The following is a 14,127-nucleotide window of genomic DNA, read 5'->3' as shown; positions in this document are numbered from 1 at the left end:
AGTAGAGTGGATGGCAGAAATGCCATGGAAGCAGAATTGTGACATGTACAAACAGGAAGAAAAAATTAAGATTATTTTTATAATTTACTGATAGTGGATTGAAATAAAATTAGTTATAAACAAAATGCTTCCTGCATATATTTATAACAGTCAGATTATATGACCAAATCATTTTGCTGGACACTGCAAAGACACCACCATATACAGTATTTAACCAATTCAGAAATGTCACCAACTGATCTTTTTTTTTTATTGAAAATTTTTAAAATTTTTACAAATAGGGAAAAGAAAAAAATAAAAAACAAAAAACAACCCTACCCAACCACCCCAACCCTCCCACTCCATCCCCCCCAACCTTCCCAGAGCTGAATATAGGCTTAATTAAAATTTCTAAAAATCTTTAAAAGAAATTAAAAAAGTATAAACCATAAATATATCTAAATACATTGCATAAACTTATAAGATAATTAACAATAATATATATGTAAAAAAAGCATAAATATTAAAAAAGAAAAATGCTTAAAAAGAAAAAGAATAAAAGAGAAAAGAAAGAAGAAAAGATGTATATATAAAAAAGAAGTAAAATAAGATAAAATAAAAATAAGAAATATAAGAAAAGAGAAGAAAAAAAATACAATCTATAAAATATTAAGATTTATATATAAGTTATTGAAAAACTAAGTAATATTTTTATATCCAACTTATGTTGTATAAAATCTATCCATTTTTCCCATACCGCAAAAAACTTCTCTTGCAATTGATCCTTTAAAAAAGCCGAAATCTTTGCCATTTCCGCCAAATAAGAAACTTTAAAAAACCATTCTTGCAAGGTAGGCAAAGATTCCTTCTTCCAGTATTGCCCTACTAACAACCTTGCGGCTGTAATTAAATTTAACATCAGTATAACCTCCTTAACATCACAATCAGTAACGATACCCAACAAAAACAATTGTGGGGTAAATTTTACCCTCCTTCTAAAAATTCTTTGAATATTCCACCATATCTTAATCCAAAAAGCTTTTATATTTTTACACGACCACCAAATATGATAATAAGTAGCATCCAAACAACCACATCTCCAACATTTAGGCTGTAAGTCAGGATACATACGAGACATTTTTTGTGGATCAAGGTGCCATCTATAAAACATTTTGTAAAAATTCTCCCTTAAGTTCTGGGCTTGTGTAAATTTAACATTCCTCACCCAGATGGTTTCCCAGGTATCTAGTAGAACTGGTTCACCAAAATTTTGTGCCCATTTAATCATACATTCTTTAATTAGTTCTGGTTCTGAATCCAGTTCTACTAGCACCCCATAGATTCTCTTAATATGAGTTCGCCTTTGATCTTTTACTTGTTTAAAAAGATTTTCATCTTCTCTAAGTAAACCACGATCTATCTTCCATCTATCCACTATTTGTCTATACTGAAACCATGAATAATTAATATTTTCATGTGCTAAATCATCCAAAGATTTTAACTGCCAATTTTTACCATCCCATCTAAGCAATTGTGCATAAGAAACACTATCCATCTTAACTCCTCTCCTTATCCCCTCTATCGCATGCCAAGGTATAGCCCATAATGGTATTTTAAAATCACTTTTATAATATTTCCTCCAAACCCGAAGTAAAGAAATCCTTATAATATGAGATTTAAAAACCCGGTCAACTTTTTTATTAAAAATTAAATAGGCATGCCATCCAAAAAGTAAATCCCAACCCTCCAAGTGGAGTATTTCTACATTTGTTAAATTAACCCAGTCACTAAGTAATGTTAAAGCCACAGCATCATAATACAATTTCAAATTCGGTACCTTGAGTCCACCTCTCTCACGAATATCTTGCATAATTTTAAGCTTTACTCTTGGTTTTTTCCCTGCCCAAATAAATTTATTGATACCTTTCTGCCATTCATTTAAATTAACCTCATTCTTTAAGATAGGTATCATTTGAAATAAAAAGAGAAACTTTGGCAGGACATTCATTTTAATCACCACAATTCTTCCCATAAGGGATAATTGCAACTTCTCCCAATTTTTCAAATCTCTTTGTACCCTGACCCACAACCTTTCATAATTATTTTTATACAATTTTACATTAGAAACAGATAAAGTGACCCCCAAATATTTTATCTTATCAACAACTTCAAAGTCTGTCAAGTTAACCAAAGTCTGTCAAGTTAACCAAAGTCTTATCCAAATTAGTCATATTTTTGGGTAATATTTTAGTCTTATTATTATTAATTTTAAATCCCGAAACCTGTCCATATTGGTAAATCAATTGTAACAACTCTACCACAGAATAGGTAGGTTGAGACAAGGTAACCACCAAGTCATCTGCAAAAGCTCTTAGTTTATATTCTTTTTTATTAACTTCTATTCCTTTTATTTCCTGAGATTCTCGAATTTTAATCAGCAGAATTTCCAAAGTTAAAACAAACAGTAGTGGTGACAATGGACATCCCTGTCTTGTCCCTTTTTCTATTGTAAAAACCTCTGACAAACCCCCATTGACTATAAGTTGTGCCGTTTGTTTTTGATATATAGCACCAAGAGCTTGTAAAATTTTTTCTCCAAAATTCATATCCTCGATTAATCTTAACATAAACTGCCAATTCAATTGGTCAAAAGCTTTTTCAGCATCTAAAAATATCAGTCCTGCAGAAACTTGGTTATTCTTATCTAAATATTCTAGTAAGTTAATAATTTGTCTAACGTTATTCTTCATATACCTACCAGTTATAAAACCCGTTTGGTCCTTATGTATAAGCTGGTGCAAAACCCTCATGAGCCTATTGGCTAAGATTTTTGCAAAAATCTTATAATCTACATTTAAAAGAGATATAGGTCTATAATTCTTTGGTAAAGTAAGATCTTGATCTTCTTTTGGAATTAAAGATATAAAGGCTCTGCCCCATGACGGAGGAGTCTCTAAACCCTGTAATATATTATTAAAAAGCTCACATAAAGGTTGAATCATCTCTTCTAGCAAAGTTTTATAATAAATAGATGTCAGGCCATCCGTACCCGGTGCTTTACCTAATTTTAATTCCTTAATCACTGTCACAATTTCCTCACTAGTAATTAAACCATTAATTTCTTGTTTCTGATCTTCTGTTAATTTGGGGAAGTTGGCTTCACTTAAATAATTATTTATATCTAAAGTTTGTACATTAGTACTCTTATATAGTTTTTGATAATAATCTAAAAAAGATTTCTTAATCAACTCCTTCTGATACACCAATTTACCATTATAATTTATTTTATCTATAATTCTCTGTCTCTGTTTCTTTCTCAATTGGTAAGCCAACCATCTCCCTGGTTTGTTGGCATTACAAAATGTATTTTGTTTCATATACAATAAGTTAGTTGCGGTTTGATCAGCCATCAACATATTAAATTGTGTTTTGAGCAATTTTATAGATTCTTTAACCTTTTCATCTGTGGGATTTAGAATCAGAGATTTTTCTTTTAGTTTAATCTCGTCTTCCAAATCCTTACATTTCTGAATCTGCTTTTGTCTCTGAGCACTATTCATTTGTATCAAAATCCCACGCATGAAGGCTTTACCTGCATCCCATACCATTGACATTGAAGTTCCTTTATGCATATTTAAAACAAAATAGTCCTTTAGATGTTCCTTTAATTTTTGAATATTCTTTTCTTGTCTAAATAAATTCTCATTCACCCTCCACGATCTCCTCTCCTCTTTTTCATCAACCAACTCCATGCAAACTGGACTGTGATCCATCAACGTCCTAGGAAAAATTTTTACATTCTTTACCCTAACATATAAATCAGTTGTAATCAAAAAAAAGTCAATTCTTGAAAAGTATTGATGTCTATCTGAAAAAAAAGTAAAGTCTCTCTCCTCCTGGTTACGTTCACGCCAGTAATCTCGCAGCTCCCAGTCCTCTTTCAAGTCAAAAAAAGCTTTGGGTAGTTTAGCCTGTTTAAAAAAAGTGGAAGATCCTTTTTTGTCTTTTTGTATATCTAACACACCATTCCAGTCTCCCATTAATATCACAGATCTATAATCCAACAAAGTTAATTTCTGATGCAACAATGTATAAAATTGTTCCTGTTGTTGGTTTGGTGCATACAGTCCCACTATAAGTATTTTCTTACCATATAAACCAACTTCAATCATAACATATCTCCCTTGAGGATCAGATTCTACCAAGCAGGCTGATAAGTTTTGCTTAACATAAATGACTACACCCCCTTTTTTCCCCGGAGCAGAAGATACAAAATGAGATCCCAAACGAGAATTGACTAAATATTTTTGATCTTTAAGTAAAATATGTGTTTCCTGCAAACAAATAATATCATTATTATGTTGCTTTAAGTAGTGAAAGATTTTCTTTCTCTTTTGCGGGGAATTGAGGCCGTTAGCATTCCAAGCCAGGAGCTTTACCATCTCCCTTAACCAGAAGCCTGGAGAAGACTGCCTGAAGGTCTGCCATTGAAGAATGTGTTGCAGAACTCTTCGGTCTTGCTCCTCCCACCGGCAACGAAGCACTTTCTTGGAGAGATTCTTTAACTTCTTTCTTTTGTTGTTCCTTTTCCTTGCGTCTATGTGCTGCACGGGTCATTCTTTGCTCTTTGATCTCTGTTTGTCGCAACCATTCCGTCTGTAACTTTCCAGCAACCATCACACCTAATCCTTCAGACTGCTGTTCCGCCTCTTTAGCATCCAGAACTTTCTGCATCATGGATGACGATGAGCCTGCTCCCAGGACCGAAGTATAAAACTCCTTTGCTTTAGTAACTGTGTTAAGTCTATAACGCGTCCCCGCATGGCTCAAAACAATACCCATCGGAATCTCCCATCTGAATGGCATCATTCTTGTTTTAAGTTCATTAGCTAAAAAAACAAAGTCTTTTCTATTTCTTAAAATTTTAGATGGGATCTCCTTTAAAATGATAACATCTTGAGCAGCGATCTGGAACCTCTTATTATAAAAAGCTTGTATGATTTCATTGCGCAGAGATCTCTTTGCAAAATAAATCACCACATCTCTTGGTAAGTTCTTCTGTTTTGCGACCCAGGAGTTAACTCTGTAAATTTTTTCCACTTCTCTACGTAATCCATCTTTCTCCCTATTCAAAATGACGGCAAGGTCATTAACCACAATCTCTATCAAATCTTGATTCATATCCTCTTTCAAACCCCTGATTCTTAGGGCGTATTCCATTTCCCTGTACTGAGACATAGCAATATCATCTTGTGAGATTTCCATCTTTTTTTCCATACCTTCAAATTTATCTTCCAGGATATCAACTTTGTCTGCGACCTCTTCCACTCTAGAATCAAGCTTCTCAACCACAGAGGCCAATCCTGATAGAGCCGTAACTATATCTTGCCTCAAAATAGTGTTATTCTGCTCTAAAAGGTTCTTCATTTCTCCTCTAATTTGAGTTTTGTTCTGATCTAAAAGCTCCTTCATTTCCCCTCTAATTTCAGATTTGTTCTGATCTAGAAGCTCCTTCATTTCCTCTCTGATTTGGGATACAGCATTTCCCATTATATCTTTCATGTCTTGTACAGATAATACTGGCAAAGGAGGAGAAGATGGTGGTGTAGCTTTAGGTTGTTGTACTGGTAAGATTGCAGGAGAAGAAGCCACCTTAGGAACTGTAGAAACTGCTTGCCTCTTTGAAGCCATTTTTTAAAAGGATCTTGTTCCCTCTTTCTTCCTTCTTAAAAAAAAAATACTAAAATCCTCAAAAATTAAAAAAGAACAAAGGAGAGTCCAAAAGAAACTTTAAAACCACAAAACCACTTTCACAAAAAGGTTTAGAAAGTTTAAAAGAGAAAGAACTATATAGTCCATTACATTCCGTTTAACTCGCTTCTTTCCGAAAAGAAAAAAAAAAAGCACTTTCAAATCGCCATTTTACTTTCACTCTCCAGACCGACAAAGAACAAAAGAAAAAGAAATCAACATAGACTAAAAAGCAAATAAAACTCAATAAGTAAAATCCTTTATCCGGCTCTGTCCGCTTTAAAAATCACTCACCCGATCAATATAGGCACGGAGATGGTAGCGGCGTTTCACTTTGTTTCCGAAGAAACAAAAACAGCTGGGAGGCGGAGGCAATACGAACTCCGAGGGAGCCTCTTTTCACCCCCCAAAAAGAAAAGTCCTGGGGGGTTTAAGAGGCTCTACCTCTATTCGTGTACTTCTCTACCCCCTCCCTTCGCCCGGGAGGGGGATTTCGAGCCGCGGGACAGCTGGTATCCGCTGTGCTCCGCGGTTCTGACGCCGTCCCAGGAGGACGGCTACAATGTAGCCACCATCATCGATGCTGACCACCGGAAGTCCACCAACTGATCTTAACACATAGGTGTTATGTCTATGGAGATTCTCAGTCATCCAGGTCATAGTTATCCCAAAGGTGCTTTTTCACAAGGCAATTGGACTTTGTTTTTCTTTGAAGATGTTTTGCTTCTCATCCAAGAAGTTTCTTGAATGAGAAGCATCTTCAAAAAAAAAAAAAAAACCCAAGGAAGTCCAGTTGCCTTGTGAGAAAGCATCTTTGGGACATGGATGTTATAATTCTTAGGTAGTTCTCCCTTTACCAAGAAAAAGCAATACTAAAATATAACCAACATAATTCATGTAAACTGGTAATAGTATTTACAAATGTATTTTGACTGCTTCTTAAGAGCTTAAACTATGGCATTTTATTATTGGTATTTTTCTATAACACTTAAATTTTGTGACTGATCAGCAGATAGTGGATGGATAACTAATAATCCAAGCAATTAATTTACTACACTTTTGGTGCTGTTATTCCTGAATCAATCAGAAGTGCTTAAAAGCATCACTTACCAATTGAAGTGAAGAAATCTGTATGAGCATGAGAAGAAGGCAGTAGAATCCAGAGGACGACAAGACACCACTCTCTTGAGACCACCATCATTTTCACTACTGGTTTGCCTTGACACACCTACAAATATAATTTTTAATGAAATTATAAAGAAAGGTTCATTTCTCAATTATCCAAACTATTTTCCCTGTAGATTTATTTTCATTCTGCAAAATGCATATATCACAATATTTGTCCTGAGCAATATTTCAATATTTGTACTGGCACGGCTTCTAGCTCCTCCTTCAATTAAAGAGGAGAATATAAAGGCTCTTTTCAGAATACTTTGGTGTTTAAGATTAGTACAGAAGTTCTCAACTTATGACCATCGAGCTCTAAATTATTGCTGCTAAGCAAGACAGTTAAGTGAATTTTGCCCCAGTTGTTAAGTGAATCACAGTAGTTGTTAAATTGATTGTTAAGTAAATCTGGCCTTAGCAACAATTAGCAACCATGCCTGTTAGATGAATCCCCATTGACTTTGCATGTCAGAAGGTCACAAAAGGTGATCACATGACCCTGTGACACTGCAACCATCATAAATACATGCCAGTTGCCAAGCAGCCAAATTTTGATCACGTGACCATGGAGATGCTGCAATGATCGTTAAGTGTGAAAAATGGTTATAAGTCACTTTTTTTCAGTGCTGTTTTACCTTTAAATGGTCACTAAATGAACAGTTGTAAGTCAAGCACTACCTATAAATCACATGGGTGAAAGTAAGTATTTTGAAATCCAAATTCAAGCTGTATTTCTGTAATCCAGAATACAGTCGAAGATAAAAATCAATTCCTAAATATGCCATCCTATTACCTCTGCGTAACACTGTAATTTACCTGGTCCAGAATTATGCAGTAAATAAGTTACCAGATGAATCTATGAAAGCTACAGCTAAACATTTCTGGAGATACATGTTAGCAACTCAATTTATTTCGTTATTCCTCTGTAATAAAACTGATATAATGCTATTAAAATGTAATCAACCTTGTAATCAGCTATCTATCAAATACTGTAAACTTGACCTTGAAGTCAGGGTAAGGACCTGCTTATTTTCTCACATTGTGTACTTTCTATAAAAGCCATTTTTCTACTAATGGTTATTCCAGCTGCAGTCCTATCAAATCATACCATGGTCATTACAGAAGAATAATGTTTTATCTCCAGAGCCATTTAAGTCTTATTTAAGCCGCGGGCCTTCGCGATGCTTTGTTTTAATTAAACAGTCGGATTCCCCTGGTCTGCGCCAGTTCTAAGTCAGCTGCTAGGCGCTGGCCAAGGTGGGACGATGAGCAGCCGCCGGCCCCACGAGGGGGGCAGGACGGCCACCGCCCGCCGCAGCTGGGGCGATCCACGGGAAGGGCCCAGCTCGCCTCCGGAATCGCCGCCGTGTCCCCAACCCCTCCCAGCCCCCCGGAGGGGGCGGGGGGGCGGAGAAGCACAGGCGCCTCTCTCAGCTGCGGCGCGCGCCCAGCCCCGCTTCGCGGCCCAGCCCGACCGGCCCAGCCCTCAGAGCCAAACCTTATCCCGAAGTTACGGATCCGACTTGCCGACTTCCCTTACCTACCTTGTTCTAACATGCCAGAGGCTGTTCACTTTACAGCCCGGCGCGAGATTTACACCCTCTCCCCCAGATTTTCAAGGGCCAGCGAGAGCTCACCGGACGCCGCCGGAACTGCGACACTTTCCAAGGCGCGGGCCCCTCTCGGGGCGAACCCATTCCAGGGCGCCCTGCCCTTCACAAAGAAAAGAGAAGTCTCCCCGGGGCTCCCGCCGGCTTCTCCGGGATCGGTTGCGTTACCGCACTGGACGCCTCACGGCGCCCATCTCCACCACTCCGGATTCGGGGATCTGAACCCGACTCCCTTTCAATTGGCCGAGGGCAACGGAGGCCATCGCCCGTCCCTTCGGAACGGCACTCGCCTATCTCTCAGGACCGACTGACCCATGTTCAACTGCTGTTCACATGGAACCCTTCTCCACTTCAGCCTTCAAAGTTCTCGTTTGAATATTGCTCCCTCTCTTTCTCTAGCTGCCTCTCTCATCATAAGCCCATTATTTCAGACATTTTTCATTCTTTCAACAAAGCTCTTACAAAAGCATTTCTGACTTTTGTCTTTCTACTCTGGAATTTAGAAATGATGCAGCTATTAACTGTGCAAAGTCTGGGAAAGTTGTCCTGTTAAAAAAGAGGTTTTCCTTCTGGAATACCTATATTCATGAAATAGAAGTATAATATCCATGATTCCGTTTACTGAGGTTTAGGTGAGACAAACTGTGTGAAAGCATTAGGGATCAATCAGAAAAACAATGTATAGCCATTTAAACATATAATTCATAAATTTGCATTAACTAAATGTTGACATTTGAAAAAAAAATAAGAATTTTAATACATCATGAAAAAATAATAGGATGCTGAAAACAGTGCAAATCAAAAAAAAATTGTTCTCAGTTTGGGATTATTTTTACGGAATGGACTGGAGGCTACAATAGCAAAATAATATGCCACCACAGGAATTATACCTCAACTCATTTTATTTACTGTAGCAATAGCACTTGGATTTATATAACATTACTAACCATCTTAACGGTATTAATACTTAATAGTATTTTCTATGTAGAACAAAATCCTGAAGCATTTGGAAGTTGGTGATTTTAACAAACCATGCTTAGGGATAAATAACTTCAAGGAGTAATTGAAGGGGCAGGATACTTTAATGGAATAGAAAATACTCATCTACTTATCTATGGCTCCAGCCCATCAACCTCAAACCTTGTTATATTGTAAACAGAATCCATCTGTATAAATAATAATAATAATAATAATAATAATAATAATAATAAGAAGAAGAAGAAGAAGAAGAAGAAGAAGAAGAAGAAGAAGAAGAAGAAGAAGAAGAAGAAGAAGAAGAAGAAGAAGAAGAAGAAGAAGAAGAAGAAGAAGAAGAAGAAGAAGAAGAAGAAGAAGAAGAAGAAGAAGAAGAAGAAGAAGAAGAAAGAAGAAGAAGAAGAAGAAGAAGAAGAAGAAGAAGAAGAAGAAGAAGAAGAAGAAGTTGGAAGGGACCTTGGAGGTCATCAAGTCCCACCCCCTCCTCAGGCATGAAACCCTATACCATTTCGGACAAATGGCTGTCCAGTCTCTTCTTAAAAACTTCCAGTGTTGGAGCATTCACTGCTTCTGGAGGCAGGTTGTTCCACTGATTAATTGTTCTGTCAGGAAGTTTCTCCTTAGTTCTAGGTTTCTTCTCTTCTTGATTAGTTTCCATCCATTGCTTCTTGTCCTGCCTTCAGGCACTTTGGAAAATAGCTTGACTCCCTCTTCTTTGTAGCAGCCCCTGAGATATTGGAACACTGCTATCATGTCCCCCCTCGTCCTTCTCTTCATTAAACTAGACATATCCAATTCCAGCAACCGTTCCTTGTATGTTTTAGCCTCCAGTCCCCTAATCATCTTTGTTGTTTTTGTACTCTTTCTAGAGTCGCAACATCTTTTTTACATCGTGGTGACCAAAACTGGATGCATTATTCCAAGTGTGGCCTTACCAAGGCATTGTAAAGTGGTATTAATACTTCACTTGATCTTAATTCTATCCCTCTGTTAATGCAGCCTAGCACTGTGTTGGCTTTTTTCGTAGCTGCAGCACACTACTGGCTCATATTTAAATGATTGTCCATACTCTGAGATCCCTATATATCAAAGAAAGTACAGTATGTATTTGCAATACAGGATAGTTCTCGACTTACAATCACAATTGAGCCCAATTTTTTTGTGGCTAGGTGAGAAAATTGTTAAGTGGGTTTTGCCCCATTTTGCCTTTTTTGTTAAGTGAATCACTGCAGTTGTTAAGTGATTCTGGCTTCCCCATTGGCTTTGCTGATCAGAAGGTCGCAAAAGGTGATCGCATCACTCTGCGACTCTGCAATCGTCATAAATACATGTCAGTTGCCAAGCGTCTGAATTCTGATCACATGACCATGGGGTATTGCAACAGTCATGTGAAAAACAGTCATAAGTCACTTTTTTCAGTGCTGTTGTAACTTTGGTCACTAAACGAACAGTTGTAAGCCGAGAACTAGCTGTAGTACAACTTATTTATTTTAATAGATCTTAAATCAATGTTTCTCAACTTTGGTGACTTTTAGATATGTGGACCAAGTCTGGGAAGTTGAAAAACATCCTGGAAAAATTGGCAAACGATATCTGGATTACCGCCAACAAAATAATGTGGATATTATCTATGAAATTGCCAGGAATCCATTTAGAGTCAGAGGAGATTTTACCTTTTCAAAATAACTTTGCAATTATGCATTAAGCCTTTCTAGATGGAGCAAATGCTATTTGTAATATGGCATTTGGGTTGGCTCTTTATTTCTGCCTCCATCTTCCAGCTAAATCAAACCATTTGATAAATAAAAATCCTGATTCTTTATTACACTGAATAAACATCCTGGCTGTATGGATTTGAATTCATTAGAAAACATGAAAAAAGGACAAAATTAATGAAGGCAAAATGAAACCACATCAAAAGATGGCTGACCATCAAGGCGTTCCAATAAGGCCCCCAAAACATTTGAAAGGGCTGAGAAGCAGTCTAGCTGGAAAAGACATTGGTGTCTTCTCCACTTGCCTGCTTTTATTTCTTCCAGTAGAATAGTGTGTGAATGGACAATAAGTATCTAACTAGAGCAGGGGTTCCCAACCAAGGGTACTCGCACCCCCTGGGGGTGTGAGATGATATTCCAGGTGGTGCAAAAACTTGGGTTTTCGAAATTGTAGTGTATATGCATAATTTGTTGCTGTTATTTCAAACTTTTGTAAGGGGTGTGAGAATATATCAGAAGTGTTCTAGGGGTGCCGGTATAAAAAAGGTTGGGAGCCACTGAACTAGAGTATTCTAATGCAGCGGTCCCCAACCTTTCTGGACGGATAGCAGCAGCAGCAGAGCAAGGAAGAGGGGATAGTTCCGTGTAAGCAGTGGGTGTGCGCAAGTGCCTCATGCTCATTGCACGCTCGCCCATGGCTTGCACTGCCCAGTTCCAAACAGGCCACGGCCTGGTATTTGGCCATGGCCCAGGAATTAGAGACCCCTGTTCTAATGTATTTATTGCTCTTCTTCTATAGTCCGAAATGGTTTTTATAATCTCAACATTTTCTTACATAGAACACAAAGTGGTTTAGAATGCAATCCACTTATATGAAGTGCCTAAATAAATGTGAATTGTAGCATCTCAATATTGTTGCCTTTTAGATGTATTAAGGCTCCCCTCCCTTTCCATTCAATCATGTGTAATTCTTGGACACTGCCTAGACAAGTCCCTGTAGTTTTCTTGGCAAGGTTTTTCAGAAGTGATTCACTATTGTCTCCTTCCAGTGGGTCTTGTGCCCAAAGCAGTACAGTATTAGAACTTACAGTCTCCAGGTTTCTAGCTTTATGCCTTAACCACTACACCAAACTATCTCTCTTGCATTAAGCCTACAGTTCTCAAAATTGCCACCAAACATGACCAATCCATATGGCAATGAAGTTTGGGAGTTGAAAGTCCCAACATATGGGAAAGCCACCTTTTGACCAAATCCTATGGACACTCTGGATAATATGATCATCAGGATGATAAAGAACACTAATATTACATTGAGTCCTGCATGACTTAGTTACATAGCATCTTCAGATACTTTTATACAAGAAAAAATATCTGTTATGTGCCCATTTCAGGTTCAAATCAATCTGAGAATTAATGGAATTTGTGAAGAAATCAACCAATGTTAATGTGTCCGTACAAATTTTTATGGGACAAAGCTCTATCATTTTTCTATCCTCTTGAAAAAAGCAGGCAGAACTTAGTAACTCAAAAATATTACTTAGTTACCTAGTTTGGTATCATTCAAGTATGAGGCAATACAACTTCCTCAGAAAATTATTGTGAAACATTTGGAGGAAAATCAAATACTACAAAGAATTTTAAGAAATGATTTTATCAAATTTTTAAATGGATTTATCTAAATTTACCCAAAGGGACTTGATTTAAGAAAACAAATGCTACATAATTACACATTTTTGAAAGCGTAGATTTTTCACTGATCTGAAAGCGCATATTATTCATATTTAGTAAGCAAATAGTAACAAGGCCAGAAGTTTTTAATGTGAGCAAAAGGTTGATGAAAAAATGCTACTGCCACGTCTTCCAAGTCACATCCTGTAATGGACACTTGGCTTCAAAATTCTTTCTTAGCCAAGTCTAAAAGAGTACATAAAAAGATTAAATTACTATATAAACTATTCTTTTTTATTAGCTCTTCTACCCACCTATTCCACCCTTCATTCTCATTAGCAAGAAAATTTATTTTCAGTACTCTGCAGGGAAAAGATTTCAGCATAGGAACTAAGAATTTCTGCAAATACCAATCCAATGCCTTTTGTAGAAGGTGCATTTAAACTTTTTTTTTTAAAAGGAATCAAATTACTACACTGGCTAACCTCAAAAGCAAAGCCTTGAGATCTAGTTAAGCTAGAGGATTTTTTTTCAAAGTGTTTTTTTTTTCTTTCCCCCAGCCTTGCATCCTTTCTGAAATGAGGGCAATGCCAATAATCTTAAATACGGGATAATCCACCTCTCTTCCCCAGTGAATTTTTTAGATTTGAAGAGTCTAGGACTCTAGGAAGAATCAGATTTCTTCCCGCGGGGCACTTAATCGTTAAATTTTTCGGAACAGCGAAGAGCTCTCTAAATTGCCGCCTTCGAAGGAAGGCTGAACCACAGTTGGAATCTATAAACTATAAAGGGTCCGCGTCCACGTCAGCCACAGATGTCTTCGCCCTTCGGAGCATAAAGGGAGAAAAGAAATCTCTGCTTGCTCTTGACAAGAGTGGACACGTCGGGGAGTTATTCCCAGGCAATGATCGCTCGAGGGCTCGCACGCTCCTCGGCTGCAGCCTTGGCTCAACCTTGGGTTCATGGAGCAAAACGTATCTAGCAAATCTAACAAAATCTGTGGGGTCTAGAGGATACGGTGGCTTTCCAATCAATCCATCAATCAACTCCAGGTGCTCCAGATCCCCGGCACTTCCCATTAAGGGAGCTCAGCGCGCCTTTTGCAAAGAAAAGAGAAGCGAAAGCGCCCGAGGTCATCGGAGCAAAGGAGGGCTAAGCAACCAGGGGGATCTTCCGTGACAAGGCTCCAGAAAAAAAGACAGGGAGGCTTAGCGCTCGAGTCAGCGTCCCAGAGGGAAGTTCCTAGCGGAGGCAGCATTCAG

At 37.6% G+C, this 14,127-nt stretch overlaps 1 protein-coding gene across 4 annotated transcripts in view; it reads right to left on the bottom strand.

The window, feature by feature from the left end:
- The window catches only part of P4HA1 (prolyl 4-hydroxylase subunit alpha 1), a 53,874-nt gene that overhangs the window by 39,431 nt on the left and 316 nt on the right, over window positions 1-14,127 (bottom strand). For all 4 annotated transcript variants that reach the window (XM_039367544.1, XM_039367559.1, XM_039367553.1 and 1 more), the window contains exon 2: window positions 6,841-6,958. In XM_039367544.1, coding sequence (XP_039223478.1) covers window positions 6,841-6,931 — 91 coding nt within the window. In that variant the 5' untranslated portion in view covers window positions 6,932-6,958. The remainder of the gene's footprint in view (window positions 1-6,840; window positions 6,959-14,127) is intronic.

Source organism: Crotalus tigris, unplaced genomic scaffold (assembly GCF_016545835.1).
Source record: "Crotalus tigris isolate CLP2741 ecotype Arizona unplaced genomic scaffold, ASM1654583v1 scf7180000017600.4437325, whole genome shotgun sequence".
NCBI classification, from domain to species: Eukaryota; Metazoa; Chordata; class Lepidosauria; order Squamata; family Viperidae; genus Crotalus; species Crotalus tigris.
This window is presented reverse-complemented; position numbering and strand designations above follow the sequence as displayed.